General features: G+C 39.5%; 1 protein-coding gene across 5 annotated transcripts in view; it reads left to right on the forward strand.

The window, feature by feature from the left end:
• Nucleotides 1–23728, forward strand: part of STON1 (stonin 1) — a 103052-nt gene that overhangs the window by 27023 nt on the left and 52301 nt on the right. For 3 of the 5 annotated variants that reach the window (XM_045549563.1, XM_045549564.1, XM_045549565.1), the window contains exons 2-4: nucleotides 7365–9326; nucleotides 17356–17558; nucleotides 20293–23317. In XM_045549563.1, coding sequence (XP_045405519.1) covers nucleotides 7412–9326; nucleotides 17356–17558; nucleotides 20293–20367 — 2193 coding nt within the window. In that variant the 5' untranslated portion in view covers nucleotides 7365–7411 and the 3' untranslated portion in view covers nucleotides 20368–23317. Of the gene's footprint in view, nucleotides 1–637; nucleotides 699–7364; nucleotides 9327–17355; nucleotides 17559–20292; nucleotides 23318–23728 lie in introns of those variants that run through there. The other 2 variants (XM_045549566.1, XM_045549568.1) reach the window with 2 other exon arrangements.

The following is a 23728-nucleotide window of genomic DNA, read 5'->3' on the forward strand; positions in this document are numbered from 1 at the left end:
ACCCTCTTGTTGTGGATCCACAATTTAGAATGGTGGGGACAATTAATTATTTTAGGGTTTCTCTAAATATGGGAATTGTTAAACTCTGGGTACATCCAAGAGCATGGCTAGGCTTCTGATTGCCATCTGTCACACATGCTGAGGTATAAGGTTGAAAACCACTGTTGCTCAGTGTGAATATGCATGTGTATCTACTTTTAATTTGTTCTTGAGTTCAGTGCTTTGAAAACAGCTGAAAAAAAAGTCTAATAGTCTTAAGAGGAAGTAAAAACTTCCCTGGAAACCTTCAAACCTCAGAAATTGATTTCTAGAAATTTCCACCATAATGCATTTTCCTTTTCTACCTGTCTCTCATTCATAGTCTTGGTGTCTTGCCCTATCTCCGAATTTTGGGTGGAATTGTCTTCTAGGAGTTTACAGGATAATGCAGATTCACTGAAAACAGAGCTCTGAAGTTTGGGGCACACAGGGTGTGCTGGATCTGCAGCTGAGGAAAAGGCCAGGGAATCAGCCTGGAAGAATCTTTGTTTCAGAGGAAGTCGGCTGGGGACTTGGTGCCGGGAGTCCCTTGGTTCCCAGCTCTGCAGTTACTGGATTCTAGACCTTAGGGGAAAGTGCCTAGAAGCTGTGGTCTGCTCTGGATAGTTGTGAAGTCCGCATGAGATCTTGCCCATGAAAGGGCCCTCTGGGAGGCACAGGTACGTATCTAGACCAACCCTCCTTGCAATGCAGGAAAAAACCAAACCAAAACAAAACGAACCTGAGGTTAAGTAGATGCTGCTGCTTGAATGCTTTTGGATTCCGATGTCTTGAAGCAGGTGGGGAGAAGTGGCAGAGGACTGAAGGAAGATGCCTCTGGACTTCCCTGAGCCTTCTCCTAGTCCTTGGCTTCTGACAGACCAAGGCCCTGGACAGGGTGTGGCCCCCTTTCCCTGGGAGAGGATTAGGAGGAAGGAAAGGGAAGGAAGCCTTGATGGCACTGGTCCTAGTTGTTGACTTTGGGCCAATTGACTAGTGGGGGCTCTGAGACTGGAATCAAAAGGAGAGATCATATAGAGGCAGGGGGTGAAAGAGGTAAGAGAAATGGAAATGAGTAAAAAGGATTGATAACGAAAGGCAGCAAGGGTAGAAGAGAGGAGACAGAGGAGCACAGTGGGAAACAAGCCTACCCTTGACCATGGGGAGCCAGAGCCTACGCTGCTGATTCCCGAACAGCCTCCAACTCCTGCCTTTTAATAAGCAGAGACAAAGGTTTGGGTTCCTATTGGTCACAATACAAAATTCTGTTTGGTTTGAATTAAACTCATATCACATTTGCCAAGTGCCTCCTATGGAAGAGTTCTGCACGGGGTTTGGGAGGTGGAGAGGGGGGATACGGGTGCACTTTGTATAGATTTGGGGTTCAAGGTAGAAGATGTTTTGTGAGGTGGGCTTTTAAAAAAAATTCAGAGCCTCTTACAAAGTAATGAACTTGATTTCTTTTGTCTTGCTTATGGAAATCAATTTTTATCTCTAAATAAGCCAAAACTGAAGAAACCAACACCACTTTTCCAAATTTTGAAGCTACCAAGGGAAAAGTGACCAGGCAAAATGTTTGACATAGGTCAGAATAGGATTCAGTCTGAAGCTGAATTATTTCTTCTCTTGGTCTTCTTTTGTTTCTTTCTTTTTTAATAAACCCGACTAAAGTAAATATTATTATGATCTCTCACCCTATCTGAGGAGTTATTTTTGCTGGATTCCTTCTGAAGAGGGTGAGATGGGGATGGGTCAAGAGACACTGCTGCTGATTTCCTGCCTCGGAGCCTCCTGATGGGGTCCCACTGAAACCCTGCTCTGAGGGAAAGTGCTTTATGGTGACTTCAGCCTAAGGGTAGTGACAGTGAAATGGCCTCCAGAGACCCAGCAAGCCTGGGCTGCTGCTCCACCGTGTGTTTTTGTGCCCTCAGGAATGTGTGGATGTAGCAAATGACAACACTGCTGCTCTCTGTCCCTGGCCGAGCCCCAGGCCCTCTCGCTCTTTGTGTTGGCTCTTTTCCAACTTGAATGATTGCATTGGTTGAACCTTCGTTATCCACAAGGGGAGGCGAGAAGGCAGGCTGGAGGGAGAAAAATAGGCCTTTCCCATGGGCATGATTCCAGCAGGTTTTGAGTTTTCACATCAGTAGATCTCATGGAGTTTTGTCAGTTTGAACATTTGGTTAAAAATCCCAGCACTAAGGCCCAGGTACTTAGTGGTAATACAATTTCTGCTTTTGAAAAAATTTTTCATTGGATGTCAATCACCATAAAATTGTCTTAGAGTTGGAGAGATCCCAGAGATCATTCTAGTATAATCACAGAACGTCTGGAGAGGCTGTACACACACAGCTAGTGAGTGACAGAGCAGTGCTCAGCATTCAGGTGACCTGAGCCCCATGTCAGTGCTGTGCCTCTGGTGTTGTTAGAATAATTTTGATAATTTATGTTGTATCAGATTGGGCTGAAGTGACTTGTGTTCAAATCCTGATTTTTCTACACCTAGGTATATATGCAAGAGAAATGATACACATAACTTATACACAAATATTCATAGTAGTAGTATTCAAAATAGCTAAAAAGTAGAAACAAACCAAATGTCTATCAGCTAATGAATAAACAAATGTGATATATCCACGTAATGGAATATTATCTAGCTATAAAAAGAAATGAAGCACTGATACGTTCTACAACATGGATGAATCTTGAAAACATTAAACTAGGTGAAAGAAGGCAGCCACAAAAGGCCATATATTGTATAATTTCATTTATATGAAATGTCCAGATTAGGCAAATTCATGGAGAAAGAAAGTATAGTGGTTTCCAAGGCTTAGAGGACAGGGAGAATGGGGTACAGGGTTTATTTTTGAGGTGATAAGAATGTTCTGGAATTAAATAGTTGTGATGTTTGCATAACTCTGTTATATACTAAAAATCACTGAGTTGTACACTTTTCTTAAAAGGGTAAATTTTATGGTATTTGAATTATATCTCAATAAAGCCATTACAAAATATGATCCTGGTTCTACCTCTTACTGGCTGGATGACTTTAGGCAATGAACTTAAACCCAAGTAATCTCAGCTATGAAATAGGAATCATGGGGTCATTTTGATAAATGAGATTGTGAATTTGAAAATGTTTCTAAATTGTAAACTATGCACATTTTTGGGCTGTCACTGGGTTGTAAATTTATTACAAATAGGGTTTTTAAAATCTTTTCCTCCTGTATTTTCCATAGCACTAACAAAATCTGGCTACATAGTAATCACTCAAATAAAGATTTATTGAATTGATTCAAAAGCATTACAGTTTTTTCAATTGTGGTAAAAAAAAAACTCACATAACATGAGATCTATACTTTTGTAAATTTCTAAGTATTCTAAGTATACAGTACAATATTATTAACTATATGCACATTATCATATAGCAGATTTCTGTAACTTTTTCATCTTGCATGACTGCAACTCTGTACTCACTGAACAGCAGCTCCCAATTTGATTGCCAGCCCTTGGCAATCATCATTTTACTTTTTGCTCTGTTAGTCTCACTACTTTAGATACTTCATGTAAGTGGAGTCATGTAGTATTTGTCTTTCTCTGGCTGGCTTATTTCACTTAGCATAATGTGCTCAAGGTTCATCTATGTTGTAACATAGTAAATTTCTTAAAAAGGAATTTCCTTCCTTTTTAAGACTGAATAATATTCCATTGTATGCATATACCATATTTTCTTTATCCATTCATCCATCAATGGACATTTAGCTTGTTTCTGTCTGATGGTTATTGTGAATAATGGTGCAATGAATATGGGAATGCAAAAACCTCTTCAAGATCCTTTTTTCAGTTCTTTTGGTTAAATACCCAGAAGTGGGATTGTTTGATCGTATGGTAATACCATTTTTAATTTTTTGAGGAATCTCCATACTGTTTTCCATAGTGGCTATACCATTTTACATTCCCACCAACAATGTACAAGGTTCAAATTTCTCACAATCCTGCCAATATTTGTTATTTTCCTTTTTTATTTTTTTTTCAAATGATGGCTATTCTAACAGGTGTGAGGTGATATCTCATTGTGGTTTTGATTTGTATTTCTCTGATGATTAGTGGTGTTGAGCATCTTTTCATATATACCTTTTGGCCTTTGTGTGTCTTTTTGGAGAAGTGTCTATTCAGGTCCTCTGGCTATTTTTTAATCAAGATTTTTATTTCCTTGCTATTGAGTTGTTTGAGTTCCTTACATATTTTGGATATTAACCCCTTATCAGATATGTGGTTTGCAAATATTTTCTCCCATTCTGTATATTGCCTTTTTCTCTGTTGATTGTTTCCTTTGCTGTGCAGAATCTTTTTAGTTTGATATAGTCCCACTTATTTTAGCTTTTGTTGCCTGTGCTTTGGTGTCACATACAAGAAATCATTGCTAAGACCAATGTTTTGAAGATGTTCCACTATGTTTTCTTCCAGGAATTTTATAATTTCAGGTCTTATGTTTAAGTTTTTTATGCATTTTGAGTTGAGTTTTGTGTATGGTGTAAGACAAGCATCAAATTTCAATCTTTTGCATGTGGATATCCAATTTTTCCAACATCATTAGGAAGGGACTATCTTTTCCCGTTGTATAATCTTGGCACTTTTGTTGAGGATCATTTGACCATATATTTGACTATGGATTTGTTTCTGGGCTCTGTATTCTGTTCCATTCATCTCTATATCTGTCTTTATTCCAGTTGCCATACTGTTTTGATTACCATAGCTTTGTAATATATTTTGAAGTCAAAAAGTGTGAGGCCTCCAGTCTTGTTCTTCTTTCTCAAGTTGGCTATTTGGGATCCTTTGTGATTCCATATGAATTATAAGATTTTTATTTTATTTTATTTTGGAGAAAAATACCATTGCAGTTTCGATGGGAATTACATTGAATCTGTAGATTGCTTTGGGTAGTGTGGACATTTTAGCAATATTGAGTCTTCCAATTCATGAACAGAGGATGTCTTTATACTTACTTGTGTCTTTTTAAATTTTTTCAGTGATGTTTTGCAGTTTTCAGTGCACAAGTCTTTTGCCTTCTGGCTTATGTTTATTCCTAAGTATTTTATTCTTTTTGGTGTTATTGTAAATGGAATTGCTTTCTTAATTTCCTTTTTTGGTTAATTTTTTGTTAGTGTATAGAAACAAAACTGATTTTTATATGTTGATTTATACCTTACAACTTTGCTGAATTTATTTATTAGTCCTAACAGATTTGTGTGTGTGTGTGTTTGTGTGTAATCTTTAGGGTGTTCTACATATAAGATCATGTCATCTATAAACAGAGATACTTTTACTTCTTTCTTTTTTATTGGGGTGCCTTTTATTTATTTATTGTTTTCTTGCCTAATTGCCTTAGCTAGGAATTCTAGTACTATGTTGGAAGTGGCAGGAGTGGGTATCCTTACCTCGTTTCTAATCTTACAGGAAATCTTTCAGGCTTTCACCATTAAGTATGATGTTAGCTGTGGGCTTTTCATATATGGAAATTATATTGAGGTAATTTCCTTTTATTCATAGTTTGTTGAACATTTTTTGTCATGAAAGGATGCTGAATTTTTTCAAATGCTTTTTCTGGATCTATTGAGGTAGTTTTATGAATTTTATTCCTTATTCTGTTAACATAGTGTATCACATTGATTGATTTACATATGTTGAACCATACTTGCATTCCAGGGGTAAATCCCACTTGCTCATGGTATAGGAATCTTTTAATGTGCTGTTGAATTTTGTTTGCTAGTATTTTGTTGAAGATTTTTGCATCTTTATTAACTGGGGGATATTGGCCTGTAGTTTTATTTTCTTGTAGCATCTTTGTATGGCTTTGGTATCTGGGTGATGCTGGCCTTATAAAATGAGTTTAGAAGTTTTCTCTCTTGAGTTTTTTTGGAAGAGTTTGAAAAGGATTAATGTTAATTCTTTGAATGTTTGGTGGAATTCAGCTGTGAAGCCAGAATGGTCGTGGGATTTTCTTTGTTGTAGATTTTTGATTACTAATTCAATCTCTTTACTAGTTACAGATCTGTTCCTATTTTATATTTTTTTAATGATTCAGTCTTGGTAGATTCTATGTTTCTAGGAATTTATCTATTTCTTCTAAGTTATCCAATTTGTTGGTATATAATTGTTCATGGTAGTCCCTTATAATCCTTTTTATTTCTGTGGCATCAGTTGTAATGACTCTTAGTTTCATTGATTTTTTTTTATTGTTTTTCTCTCTATTTCATTTATTTTTACTCTAGTCTTTATTATTTCTTTCCTTCTGCTAACTTGGCTTAGTTAATTTTTCTTTTTCTAGTTCCTTAAAGTATAAGGTTAGGGTTTTTTTTTTTTTTTTTTGAGGTCTTTCTTCTTTTAGGCTTTTAGACAAAAAAGCCTAAATAAATGTTCACTCAACTATAAAATTCTCTCTTAGTACCACTTTTTCTGCATCCCATAAGTTTTGGTGTGCTATGTTTTCATTTTCATTTATCTCAAGGTATCTTCTAATTTCCTTTTTTATTTCTTCTTTGACTCATTGGTTGTTCAGTGTATTTTGTTTAAATTTCACATATTTGTGAATTTTTCAGTTTTTATTCTGCTATTGATTTCTAGTTTTATTCCACCATGGTTAGAAAAGATACTTGTATGATCTCAATCTTCTTAAATTTGTTCAGACTTGTTCTGTGTGCACTTGGGAATATACGTTCTGCTGCTGTTGGGTGGAATGTTCTGTACGTGTATGGTTGGGCCATTTAGTCTATGATGTTGTTGAAGTCCTCTGTTTCTTTATTGGTCTTCTGTCTTGATGTTCTATTATTGAAATCTCGTACTATTATTGTATGGATATTTATTTCTTCCTTCAGTTCTGTCAATGTTTGCTTCATATATTTGGGTGCTTTGATGTTAGGTTTATATATATTTATAATTGTTATATCTTCCTGGTGAATTAACCCTTTTATTATTATATAATGTACTTCTTTGTTTTTTGTGACAGTTTTTGACTTAAAATTTATTTTGTCTGATATAAATATGGCTACCTCTGGTCTCTTTTGGTATCCATTTGCAAGGAATCACTTTCTATCCTTTCACTTTCAGCCTATGTGTGTCCTTAAATCTAAACTGAGTCTCTTGTAGACAGCATATAGTTGGGTCTTGTTTACTATTTTTTATACACTCAGCCATCAAAAGGGTTAAGTTTGTAAGCATTTCTTTGAACTCAGTTAATCTGTATATCTGATGCTTTTAAATCCAAGTATTTCTCAGAACCAAAGACCTCTAGTAACTTGTTTTTTCTCTTCATTTTATATTCCTATTTTCTCTTTCTTCTTTAACAGAGGCAACATATTTGATTCCTTGACAAGACCACAATCTGATCCCAAAGATGTGCTCCACAAACCCAGGCAACTGGGTCACCTTTGAGGATGATCCCGCTTTCCAGTCTTCTCAAAAGTCAAAGAATTTGCCTCTGGAGAATCAAGGTGTTTGTAGACCAAATGGACTTAAGCTGAACCTTGCTGGCCTCAAGGAATTTCCCAGTGGATCTTCCTCTACCAGCAGCACTCCTCTCTCCTCTCCCATTGTAGACTTTTACTTCAGTCCAGGACCTCCAAGTAACTCCCCTCTTTCTACACCTACCAAAGACTTCCCAGGTATTCCTGGCATCCCCAAAGCAGGGACTCATGTGCTTTATCCTATTCCAGAATCATCTCCAAACAGCCCACTCACAACACCAGGAGTAGGTTCCTCTTTACCGCCTACTAAACCTACCTGTTTATCCCATGCTTTCTTACCCAGTGACCACTCATGTACTGGTCTTCCAGATGATATCAGCCCTCACCAGGCTGAAAGTCTAGGGTTCCAAGGTGATGATGCTCCCCAGTTTCAGTATTTTCGGGAGGACTGGGCGTTTTCAAGTCCATTTTGGAAAGATGAAGGCAGTGCTTCCCAGTACACCTTTGACCCCCCAGGAAGCAGAAAGATATTCCCATCAAGAGACAAGGAGATACCAGTTGATCAAAAAAGTCTAAATAAATGTTCACTCAACTATATCTGTGAGAAGCTTGAACATCTACAGTCAGCTGAGAACCAAGACCCACTTGGAAACCTGTCTATGCAATGTCTGCATGCTGAAGACACTGTCTCTTCCTTTGTCCCCCAAGCGCTCTTCAGGAGTCAGCCAAAAGCTGGATGGTCTTTCATGCTGAGAATTCCTGAGAAGAAGAACATGATGTCTTCCCGGCAATGGGGACCCATTTTTCTGAAAGTTTTACCTGGAGGAATTTTGCAAATGTATTATGAGCAGGGATTAGAGAAACCATTTAAAGAGTTACAGCTTGATCCACATTGCAGGCTTTCTGAACCCAAAGTTGAGAACTTTAGTGTGGCAGGAAAAATCCATACTGTGAAGATTGAACACGTGTCTTACACAGAAAAAAGGAAATACCATTCTAAGACAGAAGTAGTTCATGAGCCAGACATAGAACAGATGCTGAAGTTAGGGTCCACAGAGTACCACGACTTCCTCGACTTTCTGACTACTGTGGAGGAGGAGCTGGTGAAGCTGCCAGCTGTTTCAAAACCAAAAAAGAACTACGAGGAGCAAGAAATTTCCTTGGAAATTGTGGATAACTTTTGGGGTAAAGTCACAAAAGAAGAAGGAAAATTGGTTGAAAGTGCTGTGATGACTCAAATCTGGTGCCTCTGCTTCCTGAATGGGAACATGGAATGCTTTTTAACCTTGAATGACCTTGAGCTGCAGAAGCGAGATGCAGGCTATTTTGAAAAAGACCCAGAAAAGAAGGGGATTGATATTCTCGACTACCATTTTCACAAGTGTGTGAAAGTACAAGAATTTGAACAATCAAGAATCATCAAGTTTGTACCTCTGGATGCCTGCCAGTTTGAGCTGATGCGTTTTAAGACTTTGTATCATGGGGATGACCTTCCCTTTTCGGTGAAGTCTGTGGTGGTTGTCCAGGGGGCATATGTGGAACTTCAGGCCTTCGTCAACATGGCCCCATTGGCTCAGAAGCCATCCCCCACTGGTTCCTTGAGGTCCTGTGACAATATAATGATACATTTTCCCGTCCCGTCACAGTGGATCAAGGCCCTCTGGACCATGAACCTCCAGAGGCAGAAGTCCCTGAAAGCCAAAATGAACCGCCGGGCATGTCTGGGGAGTTTCCATGAGCCTGAATCTGAACCTGTCATTCAGGTCACTGTGGGGTCAGCAAAATATGAGAGTGCCTACCGGGCAGTGGTATGGAAGATAGACCGGCTTCCAGATAAAAATTCAAGTAAATATTCAACACCCCAGTTTGATTTTCTTGGGAAATAGCTTAAATGTTTTCAGCTTCCTCCTCCTTGGGTTGAAACCAGGCAGAGACAGATGGTAACTTGTTAGCGAAGGCCACACTTACATAGACAGGTGGGAGATGAAACATTTAGCCAAACAGCTGGTTTATTTGTTTCCTCTCACACCTATTTCTACCAGATAAGTTTAACTTTTTACATTTTTTTAATACTATAAGAAATAGCACCCTAGGCTGGGAATTTGTTGTGGTTGGTGGCACTGAGGGAAAATTTGTAGATACCTGTGGTTGGGCTTCTTGAGATTAACCCATCAACCTCAATTCTTAAAAATGTTTTTAACATAGATTAGATTGCGTAATTACCCCTTAAAGATCTGTCATCCATGAATATATCTGAATTATTTTGTATACTCAGCCAGTACTACTTCCTTCTTAGGTTTTGCTTCTTACTCTTTGAAATAAGACTGCTTTTTATTTTTTTTAAATTTTTTTTTAATTTTTATTTTTTTGAGACAGAGTTTCACTCTGTTACCCGGGCTAGAGTGCCATGGCGTCAGCCTAGCTCACAGCAACCTCAAACTCCTGGGCTCAAGTGATCCTCCTGCCTCATCCTCCCGAGTTACTGGGCCTACAGACATGCGCCACCATGCCCGGCTAATTTTTTTCTGTTTTTAGTAGAGACAGAGTCTCACTCTTGCTGAGGCTGGTCTCGAACTCCTGAGCGCAAGTGATTCTCCCACCTCGGCTTCCCAGAGTGCTAGAATTACAGGTGGATTATAGGTGTGAGCCACCACACCGGGCTGACTGCCTTTTATTTTTAATCAAAGTGATTTCTTTGACTGAAATACCTGTTTGACCATCTCAGCTGGTTGTTTTAGCATTAGGTAGACACAACCTAAGTGTTAAAACAAGTTAATTTTTTTCTAAAATTTTGCTAAGAAAACAATCTAGGAGTTCAGAACTTTGAAGAGACAGTTCTAGCACCACATTTCTTTTAGAATAGTAAGTTAGTGGTGGGCATAATAAAGTAAAAGAGCAAAATTTGAAATTAGAGCTGTTCCCTGTTTTGGTTGAGTGTTTTCTAGCAGGTCTATAGAGGTGAATTGGGGGCAGGTTTGGGGGATCTGAGTTGATGCATTCATTTATTTATTCAACCAATCCTTTACGAGCACTGACTGTGTACTGAGTGCCCCATCAAGTGCTGGGGATAAAGAGGAATGAGAGCCGAGCCCTGTTTCCAAATAACTCACAGCTGCTTTAGTCCTTCAGGGAAATTTAAGCTCATCTTAGGCCCCTCCAGCCTGTGGACTTTGGAGGAAGCATTTTTATTTGGGATAGCTCTATAGCAGTATTTTTCAGAACTGCCTGTATATTAAAATAGCCTCACAGCTTTTAGGTAATCTTGATGTTCAGGCTCCACTCCATGCCAATTAAATCGGAATCTCTGGAGAAGGGGCCTATGTACCAGCACATTTTCAGAGCTTCCCAGGTGAACCTAATGTGTTGCCAGGGTGAGGAACACTGCTCCACAGGCACTGTAATGTTCTAGAGTGGGAAGAGTAAGCCCCTGACTACAATGCACTTGAGGCCTGGAGTGCACCCTGAAGGCACGGGACCACCTTGTCCGTGACTAGCAGTTTGCTGACTTAACATCTGTCAGCTGATTGGAGCTTGAGCTACGGACAGGGTCCAGCAGGTGAGAGACACAGGCCCCTGGGAAGAAGGGAAGTCCCTGCATGGTTGTCCTCCCTGACACCTACAGTCTTCTTCATTAATACAAAGATCCAGCTGGGCTCGGTGGCTCACGCCTGTAATCCTAGCACTCTGGGAGGCCAAGGCAGGTGGATCGTTTGAGCTCAGGAGTTCGAGACCAGCCTGAGCAAGAGCAAGACCCCGTCTCTACTAAAAAAATATAAAGATATTATATGGACAACTAAAAATATATATAGAAAAAATTAGCTGGGCATGGTAGCACATGCCTGTAGTCCCAGCTACTCAGGAAGCTGAGGCAGGAGGATCGCTTGAACCCAGGGGTTTGAGGTTGCTGTGAGCTAGGCTGACGCCACGGCACTCTAGCCCGGGCAACAGAGTGAGACTCTGTCTCAAAAAACAAAAACAAAAACAAAAAAACAATAAAAAAACAAAGATCCACCCCACAGTGTTCTCAGGACTCACATTAGTTATGTTCTGTACCCAGAATAGCGAGGATAGCTCAGGACAGGGCGAAGTGGTGATGGTCACAATGTGCAGCACGGTCACAGTGGATGACCCTGGTCAGCTCCAGTGCGATGGGAACATCCGTATTTCCCACAACATAATCCACAGAGATGGTGTTTCCTGCCTTCTTCTGTAACTTGGCTGGGGAGGCGAGTGTAACCATTTGCAGACTATCTTCATGCCATGAAAATGAGTTTTGAGATCTTGAGTACAAGGTTTCAAATGATCTGTTCTAAAAGTTATTTGTGCTACTTTTAGCTTACAGGGGTTCAACAAAATCAGGATATTAGCTTTTATTTTGCTAAACAAAAGAGGAAGGAAAGTCAGGGAGGCTGGAATGCAGCTGCTCTAAGAGGCCCTGGAGGAGACCTGGCCAGCGCAACCTCACTCTTCAAACTGAGAAAGACCAATCATTTTTTCTAATTTTGCAAGTGGAGCAACGTATAAAGCTTCTTGTGAAAATGATCCTGTTTATAACAGTGCATTTTCCCAGAGTTAATGGCGTAGTGAACTGATTCAATCAACAAGAATTTATTGAGAAGAGGGCTCGCTCATTCACTCCACAGATACCCACTAAATTTCCTCTAGGTACACGCTCTGTGCGTGCTTGGAAGATACAGACACAAGCATGATCCCTGCCCTCCAGAAACTTAGCAGTCTAGTAGGTGAGACAAATCAGAAGCATCTATCCAAATGCACTGTGGGAAAGTGCTGTGTTCCAGGCTTGTACAAACATACAGGGATCCCAGACATAGGGGTGGTAAACTGCCTGGGTTCCAGGGAAGGCTTTGCTGCTGAGCTGATGGTCAAGCCTGGCGTGGAAGAATCAGCAGGGTTCCATCGGGGACAGAAACAGCAGAACCACAGGCGTGTGGGTGGGGGATGCTCCCTACATTTTGGGACTGAGAGAGTGGCAAGGGAAGAAACCAGTGTATGAAGGCCTTGTGAGCAGGCTGTGGGTGTAGAGTTTGTCTGTCCACAGGGCCTCGGGGTGTTTTCAGGCATGGCTGTGACAGAATCATACCTTGTTTCTGAAAGGCAGGCATGCAGTGCAGTGTGGAGGAGAGATTCAGGAGTAGATTATAGACACAGGGAGGCTGGGAGGAGGTGAGAGGTGCTGAGCAAGGACAATGGCAGTGGGAGGTGAGGGATGGATGAGGAAATTCAGAGGAGGTGTCCCCAAGACAATGACAGACTACAGGCACAAGGGAAAGGGAGGGGATGGGATGGGTCAGGGGCTCTGGCTTTGGCAAATAGGTGGGCGATGGTGCCGTTAGCTGAGACAGCTGAGACCTCTCATCACCCATCCTTTTAAAATGTTTCCCAGCCTTGGCTGGATGTTAGGTCATTAGAGCTTCAAAAACTACACATGTTTAGGCCCCATGGCCCACCAGCCAGACTCTTGGGGGCTCAGGCCCAGGTACTGGTGTTTGTAAAGGCTCTCCCACGCAGCCAAGGTTGAGAACTAACTACCTGGCCACTCTGTTGGGAAGCCTGTGACGGTCCCTAGGCAGACATCATTCCTCTCTGCTCTGTGTGTCCCTGTGTCTTCTAGAGCTCTGTTATCGCCCTCCCACAAGCATTTGCTGGCAGTTGAGCTCACCAAGAACAATTACAAGAATGGACATTCCCAGAGAAGCTGGCTGGACTTGATCTTGGCCTTCAGGAATTATTTCTGGAAGGCTGTCATACCACCAGGCCCACACACAACGTTTCACAAGTATTTCAGTCAATTATACGGTCATACTTCACTGATTCCTTTGGGACCAAAGCTGCTTTGTTGTGATCCAGTCTGTGGGTGAAGAGAAGGCCCAGGGAAAAGGCAATGGGGCTGTGTCGGGTGGAGCCCACAGGGTAGGCCACAGCCCTGAGCCGGGCTTGGGACATTTCTGGGCTCACAGGGCCCCGTCCCAAGGCTGCTCTACTATGGGCTGCGGAGGGTGGTGCAGAAAGTGAGAGGGAGCCGGGCAGGTTACTGCCTGATTTCTCTCCTGAGAAGTGGCATGGAAGGAGTAAGGCTGGGGCAGAGAGGAAATCCTTCCCAAACTTGTGCATGCCCGTGAATCACCTTGTGAAAGTGTAGATTCTGATTCAGCAGGTAGGACCTGGGACATTGTGTTTCTAACCAGTGCTCAGGTGATGCCAATGCTGCTGGCCTGGCTACACACTCAGAGTAGCTTGTTAGTGCTTAATGTTCTTTGAACAGTGGGCATGCCTTTCATTTCACAACAAAGCTTGGCCTGGGGCAGTAGCTCCTAGATTTCATTCAAATTAAGGCTTGAGTGACAAGAGAGGAGCTTAGGTTTTGCTGGGGAAGGGGGAGAAAGAGAATTGAAGACAAAGGAGGACACTGGTTAGCCAAAGGAGGTGTATACATGTGGCGTAGAATTAGAAAGGTGAATGGAAGTGGTGGAGGGTCAATTAACTATATCGATCTCGAACTTCCCAGTTTTTCTCTTTTTCTTTGCCCTCTGTCATCAGCACGCTGGTTCTCTTCCCCTCCGCCTGTGTCATCCTCCTACCATTCATACCCTTCAACCCTCAACGGTTCAGTTTAATATATGTGATATTTTGGTTCAAAAAGGACTGGATATCAACTAGAGCTAAGAAGATTTCGTGATTTGCATTCCTGGTCCTAAGAAAAGGAGTTAGGGTGAGAGAATAATCACCAAAGCCCAAGATTGCCCCCTAGTGGTCAGCACTGAGATAACACAAATTTCCTCTAATTCATTTATTCATGAATTTGACAAATATGTGTTAAGCCTCAAATGTGTCAGACATTGTGATGGAGACAGATATGATACTTGTTCTTACGGAGCCCAACGTCTGAAGAGGGACTGGGTTATTAAACACTGTAGAGGATTTAGAGTTTCCAAAAGCCAGGAAAAATACACCAGAAAACTTGAAAGGAAAAATGCTCTCTTTTAAAGCTATTTTGTATTTTTACTCTGCTGCCCAGAAGATTAAATGAGTTCTGAAATAAGATGTTTAGGTACCTGATAACGCTACTGGTTTTCCAGTCATGATAGAAATCGTTTTAGCTCTGGGGTGAGGAATGCCAGAAAAGGCCACTCAACTGCACTAGGTTTAGCAACGTCTCGACACCTGTTAGTTTGTGTTCACTGTGTTTATCTGTTTTTCAGCTAGTTAATGTAGTGGAGCCTTCATCTGGGTCTTTAGAGCCCGCAAAGCTTATCCAGGATGACTGCTTGCTCCTGAGCTCCTCCTCCAAACAGGTCCCCTACTGGTCAACAGTAAAATCCTTCCACACGCTGGTGTGGTTTGAACTTGGGTCTCCTGCACACTTGGTGGCAGCCCTAGGTCCTATGTGGTGGCCCAATCCTCTGTTTTTCCTTTCTGAAAGGCTTGGAGATGCCACTTTCGTGGAATGCGGGTAACCGTCCACAGCAACCTTTTGGACCCTAAATTCACATGAAATTAAGTCCCAGTGTTGCAGGGGTAATGCTGGGCTGCGTGAATATCATGTTTTTGAATAGGAATGGATTTTGGAAAATACCTAGTTCATCTTATCCCCAATTTAAAAGTGACTGAAAAATAAAAGGCACAAAAACGTAGCAACTCTTGATTAAGACCAGAATTCTGCATGTTAGAAGCATAAGTTCAGAAGTTTGTTTTCTCTTACCAACAGAATCATCGAGAAATGATTAAAAAAAATAGGGGTGTCACTTTTTCCCCAGAAGACAGGTTATTTTGTACTTTGTTTGTTTTTTTCCCAAACTAAAGCCTCCTGGTGTTTCGGTTCTGTTTTTCTGCACCATTTGCCTCTGCCAATCAATTTGTGAATTTGGTCTAACCGCTTTTTATGCGGATAGAAAAGCTGACAAAGCAACTCAGCAAAATAAATCACTTTTTTTCTTTGTGGAAAAAAATAATGCTCTCTTTTATCTTTTACCAGTTTTTAAGACAAGCAGGTAGAAACGTTTTGTTTCTAACATTTTTGGAGTACTAGGTCTTCAACTCAGGTTTAATCTTTTTTCTTCAATTTTCATTGCAAAACTTCTGAGAACAGGTTTTTTCTATAAAATGTGAATATCAAGCACATCATCTCCAGTATCATTTTCAACTCTAAACAGATAGAATTCAGCCCCTTTATTAGCAAGATTATAGTGAATAATAATATTGGATAATTGAATAGCACTTTGCAAAGTAATAGTGTATGTTCAGCCCATCTATACTACTACAGAATACTGCTGGTCCAGTGCTTTACTGTGTCTCAACTGGCTAATCGTCACAACTTTATAAAGTTCAGATTATCATCATTACCCTCATTTTAAGATGGACAAGCTGAGACTTAGATAATCAACTTGTCTAGGTTGACATAGCTATAAGTAGCAGAGCTGAGATTGGACTCTGGGCAATCTGGGTCGAGTGTTTGTGTTTTTAACCACTTTGCCATAACAGGACTGAAGAGGGCCTGAATTAAGTGTAAATGAATGTACTATATCCTCACCGCAGACAGAAGACTAGAAAGAGTAATGGAGTGTGGAGTCTCTCTGGGTACGTGTGTATGTGAATGAAGTTATCACTTGCCTGCAGTGCTCTGGGGTGTTTAGAGCCCCTCAGAGGCCGCTGTTGTCCTACCCTAGCTGTAAGTGTGGAGACAGAAAATGAGTATCCATTGGTTAATTGACTGATGACTTTTCAAGGCCTTTTATAGCCTTAGAATTCTATTAGTCTCTCTACAAGAAACAGGGTGTAAGGAATGAAAGGCAATTTATCTTTTAAGAATTAAGTAAAGTCCTTTAAACTCTTGTTTTTGTGCCTAAAGCTATGTTCTGATAGCAATGTTCTTTCTCCAGCTATGTTGGTGGTACGGTAATTTAATCTGGCTTTTGAAATTACTGTTATCTCGTACATTTATTTCAGTAAAGACAGCTGCATTGGATATGTAGATGTTATGAACAATGCAACAGAATCACAGAACATGTGTAAAGTTGCTGCAGTGATTACAGTGAAAATATTTTTTATTCCATTATAAAACACACACACACACTATGACCCCCATCTAAAATCTTTGAGTCTTTCTAATATCCTTGGGTCTGGCACAGAGCCCAGCCTGGCATAGTGTTGATGCTCAATAAATGACAAATTGAACTGAGTGACAATAAATATTAGATTGAAATATTGAAGGCCAATATGCCCATTTTCACATTGTACATCTGTTCCAGTCAAAGCGTTTTGGAAGGATAAGTGAGAATTACAGTAGTGAAAAAGAATCCATTCTACTGAAAAAAATTGTTGGCCTGGCATATTTTCTGAAATGTAATAAAATTTCACCAACTTTTAAAAATCAGACTTTTTCAATAATATGACCTAATTTGGGCTGAAGTTTACTTTCACATTATCTATAAATAGAATGGTAAAAAAATTAATAAATTAAGAATTATTATAAGAGCTTAATCTATTTAAGAGAAAGTGGTTTCTATAAGTCCTAAGCACACTGTAGCCAAATAAGTGTGTATAATATAAATATGACTCCTATCTTTTAATTAAAGATTAGTACTATTCCTAATTAACAACATTTTCAGGAGTTAATCTATGCATGTATATAGTAATAAAGTCATACTTCTTTTAAAGCTAGTACTTAAAATTGCAGATAGCTTTCCCCCAGTTAGTGCAAAATGGTAGATTTTGATGGTGTGTTGTTTAAATGGAATTCTCACTGCCACAGTGTTAATGAAATTGCTTATTAAGGAGAGAAACGAGTGCCTTTTATGTTTAGGAGAAATGTTCAGTGGTCACTGAAATACTTTGACTATTTGGTTTTTTTTTCAAGGTCCTGATCATCCCCATTGTCTGTCATACAAACTAGAACTTGGATCAGACCAAGAGATTCCCTCTGACTGGCATCCGTTTGCTACTGTTCAGTTTTCAATGCTTGACACCTGTGCCTCAAGGACCGAGGTCGGGTCTCTGGGGGTGGAGAGTGACGTCCAGCCACAGAAGCATGTTCAGCAGCGAGCTTGCTACAACATCCAGGTACATCTCAGAGCCCCTTCGTGCAAGTTGGGGCTTCCAGAACTGTGACCTCATTCGGCTTTAAATATTTGCTTTGCCCTCTTATATGACTGTGTGTATGTGTGTATGATGATATTTGACCTAGAAAGGAGCTCAGCTTTGGAAACTTGGTGGCCACCATTGAGCTTAGTTCTTCCCCATCATTCTAGAGAATGTGGGGGACACCTAATAATTCAGTTTCCATGAAAGACAGAACATTAAAAAAATGTATATTTTAGAAGCATATTTATGATAAAAATTGTGATGTTAGAACACCGTTTCCCAAAATGTGTTCTGTGAAACATCTGTCCCATAAAATAACCTAAGAAAAAACTAAGTTGGGGAATGCCATACATTAAGTTAATGTTAGATGAAGGCTCTGAGAAGTCCTGCAATAAAGAAACTTGTTATATTTACTTAATCCAGTTTTTCCCAACTCATTGGCTATTGAATCTTGCCTGTGTGAATATGTGAATGTGGAATGCCTGTCAGTATCTTGTGGAATAGTAGTATTTGGAGTACTCTTTTGGAAATGCTGAGTGATGCTATGATAACAGTTTTAAATGTCCACCATCAGCTCTTCTGCATTCTTGGGCCAGATGAATTAAAGAGCGGCATGCACTTACATCTGTTTCTAAACTTGTTTTTCCTTTTTATCTTCAAGGTTAGTAGATACATGGATAACCTCTGCCACATATTTCCCATAGTATCTTGAAATGGTGACATAGGTTGCTGGTTTTGTTTAAGAGTATTTTTTTAAACTAGAAAGTATTTAAAATATCACCAAAATTAAACAGCACATAACGAATACATGGTTCAGTTTAGAATTTGTATGTTTCCTTTTTGACTTTCACATGAATGACATTGTATGTATACTTTTTAATAGCATTTTAAAATCTATGTATTGCTTGACTCAGCTATGATCAATGCCATTCTGATTTTCTACTCATTTATTCCTATCAAAAATAGTGATATTACATAAGACTACATTAATACCAACTGACGCTCTTATACTGTAATATTTTTCTTTATTTTGGCCCATCTGTTTAGAAGTCGATATGTTTGGGTCAGTGACGTTTTTCTGTTGAAAAGCTGAAGGACTTATTCCCTTAGCAGCTGGGAGTTGCCCTGGCTGAAGACAGCTGCCTTGCCTGAGGTCATGCCCCCTTCCTGGGTCAGCTTGTGTCCAATGATGGGTAGGTGCAGGGGTGTAAAGGCCCCTCTGCATCAACTGGGCTAAGTGCAGGGCCAGCCCAGCTTCAGCTCTCCCGGGGCAAGGGCGTTGGCTGAAGCCTTGGTTACCACGGCTTTGCAGCCCAGCTTCTCCCTTGGCCCCTTCTGCTTCCCTTCCCTGCTTCATTCCTCCATGGGTGTTGACCCTAACAGTACTGCCCAGTAAACTCTCTGCACACAAATCTCCATCTCAAGAGTCTGCTTCTTGGGGAACCTGGCCTATAGCACTGGGTATCTAAGTATTATGTGTTACTGAGACGTGAGTTAAGCACACATAGAGACTGCATTTATTCCAATTCCCCTAGATGCCAGTTTCATGTAGTTTTAATGGACAACTCAAAATTACCAAAGTACCTTTAGCTTTAATAGTATTTACAAGTTGATCTGTACCTGGTGGCAGTTTCAAAATGTTTTCTGCCATTTAATAAGTATACGTTGAGCAGTTCCAAAGTGCCAGGTATTGCTTTGCATGTGGGGACCCGGCAGTGAGCAGAGAGACAAGGTCCCTGTCCTCATGGAGTATACCTTCTAGTGGGAGGAAACAAAAAATAATTAGTAAACAAATAAATAACATAATTTCAACAAATGTCAAATTCTTTTTTTTTTTTTTTTTTTGAGACAGGGTCTTGCCATGAGCCCAGGCTGGAATGTGGAATGCAGTGGAGCAATCATGGCTCACTGTAACCTCAAACTCCTGGGCTCAAGAGATCCTCCTGCCTCAGCCTCCCAAGTTGCTGGGGCTATAGGCATGCGCCACTATGCCTGGCTAATTTTTTAAAAACTTTTTTTGTAGAGATGGGGTCTCTCTACATTGCTAAGGCTGGTCTTGAACTCAGCCTCAAGCAATCCTCCCACCTCAGCCTCCCAAAGTGCTAGGATTCCAGGCGTGAACTACCATGCCTAGCCCACAAATTCTAAGAAGCGAATAAAATAGGGCAACACAATAGAGAGTGACAGAGGGCTTCTTTATCTAGAGTAGTCCTGGAAGACCTCCGTGAGGAGGTGACATTTGAGCTGAGAAAAAAATGATGTGAAGGGAAGACAGATGGTTTGGCACAGCTGGTTTACTAGTTTGTAAACTAGTTTGTTAAAGAGCTAATTTTGAGTGTATTATAAATCTCAGGCAAGACAATGGCTGGATATATGATACTTGGGGGAATTGATCATGTGTCTAGCCAGATCTGTAAATGTCTTATCAATATATGTATTCTGTGTGGATTTTATAAAAGCTATGTTTGACTTAGAGGTAAAGAGAGTTTCAGTCCTCTTCAAGATTTGGCCCTGGAGGGGACGATTGGGAGAGCACTGTTGCCCACGAGGACAGTAGAGATCCTCACTCGGGAGCTACTATAGGAGGGTGGAGGGCTATGTCTGTGTCCAAAGGGTGAGGTGGCAACAGTCCTTATATATGAAATAAGACTGAGAGAAGTTAGTTCTGTGTTGCATTTGTTAATACTGCCCATGTTTTGTTTTTGCATGACAGGTTGAAATAGAAAAGAAGTGGATTAAAATCGATGGAGAAGATCCAGATAAAGTTGGTGACTGTGTAACTCAGTAGGAGTAGCAAGAGTAAATGATGACCACCCCCTTGTCAAATATGTAATTCACAAAAACCACACCAAGGTCTGCTACCGTATAGTGGAAATGACTTCTGTATAGTGGGCTTAGGACAGGTCCACTGACTGTGTTAAAGAAGTGTAGACCTAAAACCAAACAATTTGTATTTTATGCTTTTGATATGTTTTTGCCCTAGAGATTTGATCTAAAATGTGTCTATAATTTGTGTGATGTTTTGCTTTCTATTGAAACTCAAACTCAAAGGCACTATTATGTGTCACATGACCTGGCAGCCCTGTTTGGCCAAAGGGCTTTTGATTTTTGATTACTCAGCGGGTGATTCTTTCGCACCCTGGATTACGTAGGTGCCCTGTTTATTATTCCTATCTCTTCTTGCCGTGTTAGTACCTGTAGCAGAGGGTAAGGCAATCAAAGGAGACATTACCCAAAATACTTCATTTTCCCTCTTACTTGCTTCTGAAATGTGGTGTAGAATGATGTTGAAACCACAAACTAAAATGGAGATCTGGAAGTATCTGCAGTTTTGAATTATTTATCTTCCTGTCCTCTTACCACATTTTTAAGCAATCATTGGCTGTATTTGGTACCTGTCTTTCCCCCACTGTATTATCATTTTCAAAATAAGTTTGTATTCTGGTGTGTGCTGCAAAGAAGCTATTTCTGTCGATGTACATATTTTAGTACAAGTCACTAAGATGTATTTCCTTTTGCTTGGCAAGATTTTTTTCAAGATGGCATCTGAATATTGGACACTAGTTAAAATATTTATGTACATTAAAGATGAATTTTTAAAGTCTGTGAATATTGTTTTCCAAAAGTACAGACTCTAAAAATGTGTTTTGATAAAGTATTAGTTGTAATGAACACAAGCCTCTCTTGAGTAGAAGTCTAAATTGTATTATGATTATATTATGCTAGTTCTGCTATCATGCTATTTTATGCTAATTCTGCTTAATTTAGAATATGTTTCTTTAAAAGATGAGAAAAGTGAAAAATACTAGATTATTTTACCTAGATTTCTAAGAGGCAACATTTTTATTCTTCAAAGTCAAGAAAATAACTATAATAGTTTGGTTCCTAATGAAAAGTCAATGGCATTAGCAATTATAACACTACTTTTAATCTCCTTTTAGTATTTACAATGAAATTCAGAGTCTTAAAATTTATGAAGTCTATATTCTAGGTATTTTTTAGTCTGAGAAACAAACTCCTCTGTGTGGTATTAATACACCTTCAATTTATGTTGAATCTCAAATATAATTAGGAGATATTTTTCTCCATTTGCCAGATTTGTTTTGAGTCAAAACTGATATAATGTTCTTCCAAACAACATTTATTTGTTGGCCTACAGAGTTTATTTCATACGTTTTATTTAATGTTGTATTACATTCATTTAAATCTGTCTAAAAAACAGATTAAAACAAACATTTATGGTGGTCTGTATCCACCAGCAGATTTTATTGCTTTTCATTATTTTACTGTAAAGGGCGAAGAATGCAAAAGTTGCTGGTTAAAATGAATTGGTATTGCTCTTTTTAACTTCACTTGATGCATTGCTCATAATATCATATGCTTGAGATTCACTGTTGATGTATAGGAGGGCAAATCTGTGTGTGTATGTCACTTTTAAAAAATTCCACCATCTTTCCTTATCATCTGGTGTGGGCACACTCTGGCGTGACTTCAGTCTGCTCAGAACCCACATGGAGGCGGGCTGAATCTGAAGCTGCACCACAATCGCAGTGAAGTTAGCTGGGTTAATTAATGACTGCCATTCCTTTCTGGATGTGTTTTAAGGCATCCTGCCCATAAAGAACTCACAATCTGATTTGGATGAACTTAATGAATATTTACACCTCAAAATAAATTCAGCAAAGTGTTCCGTTAATTGCTTCTCATGTTTCACAGGATGACTAGTATCTGTGGGTGCCTCCCTGCTAGGGTCATTTACTCATAAGCCACCCAGCCTTCAGGAGCATCTCAGGATTCAGTGTTGAAAATATAATAACAAAAGACTGAGAGCTCAAATGGAGTTTCTGCAGCAAAGGTTGATAGCATTAACAGCAGGGGGCTACCGCATAATTGTTAATTTGCACATCTATTAGGACTTTAAATATTCATTACTTAGTGTTAAATTAACATTCTGTGTAGAGAGGAGAGCCTTTTTAATACAATTCTTCTGACCTCAGAAACGGCAGGAGGTCAGATGTGACTACAGAGCTCTAAGTGAAAAATCAGGTAGGATCCATTTAGACTTTCAAATTGAAAAGTAGAATCTCCTTTGCCAGAATAGTGATCTTCAAAAAACTCCTACTTTGGAGGGAAGGGAGGAAGAAAGGGAGTAAAGGAGGGAATACTCCTTTTCTAGCATTTTAATTTAGATCACTCCTTTAAGAGTTTGACCATTTTGGAGTCAAATTAGCATATTTCCAAGGAGTTTACCAGTTCATGACTAGTTATTCTGCTGTAATTGTTTTGGTATGGTCACCTTTTCAGTTACAGGATCATATTAACTGTGTAAATGAATTCATGGGTTGATCATTACATGATCAGCTGTGCAGATCTGAATTTAAGGACATTTCCTTTTTCTATGGGAATTACAACAGTTTATTCATTAACAAAGTTATGAAAAAACAATGCTTTCTAGCACATAAATAAAGGCTAGAATTTTCAACCTGTTGTATATATTAGACTATTCTAGGATTTAGTTCCCTTCATTCTGGATCTGTGCTTATGATACAGCCCCATTTATTATAAATTTAGTTGGGAGGTCTTCCTTAACAATGACTGTTATAATGTTTTACTCTAAATATGATTTTATGTCCTGTCAATACAAATATGAAACAGATTGAGCCTTAATAATCATGTAACAAAATATTTTGTAGATTACATATTGATTTTTCTAAAATTAAAGATGCATTTCAAATGATTCTTGCTGTGGATTTATATCTTCTTTTGCAAGGCCTAGGGCAATATTTTTCAAGGTATGAAATCAATTTCAATAACCTTAAACAATTGACTCTCTGTCAGGCATATGTACATGGCCTCACTATTAAGGAGTCAGTGAACATGGCAGATCCTGGAAAAATGACACTATCAAACTATAGTTGATGATGTTATAAAGGATGATTTTAAAAATAAGGTATAATCATGACTCAAAGGTATGAGATGACTATGTGCACAAGATTTCATTTAACTCATTAACTAATGAGGGAACTGGTAAGACGTTATAACCAGTTCCAAGGAGAATTCTTCAAAGAGCAGAGACATATAGGAAGTAAAGAATTCTGAAATAAATTTGCAAATAGATGCAAAATGGATCTATGTACAGGACAATAGTC

The sequence above is a fragment of the Lemur catta genome, chromosome 4, assembly GCF_020740605.2.
Source record: "Lemur catta isolate mLemCat1 chromosome 4, mLemCat1.pri, whole genome shotgun sequence".
NCBI classification, from domain to species: Eukaryota; Metazoa; Chordata; class Mammalia; order Primates; family Lemuridae; genus Lemur; species Lemur catta.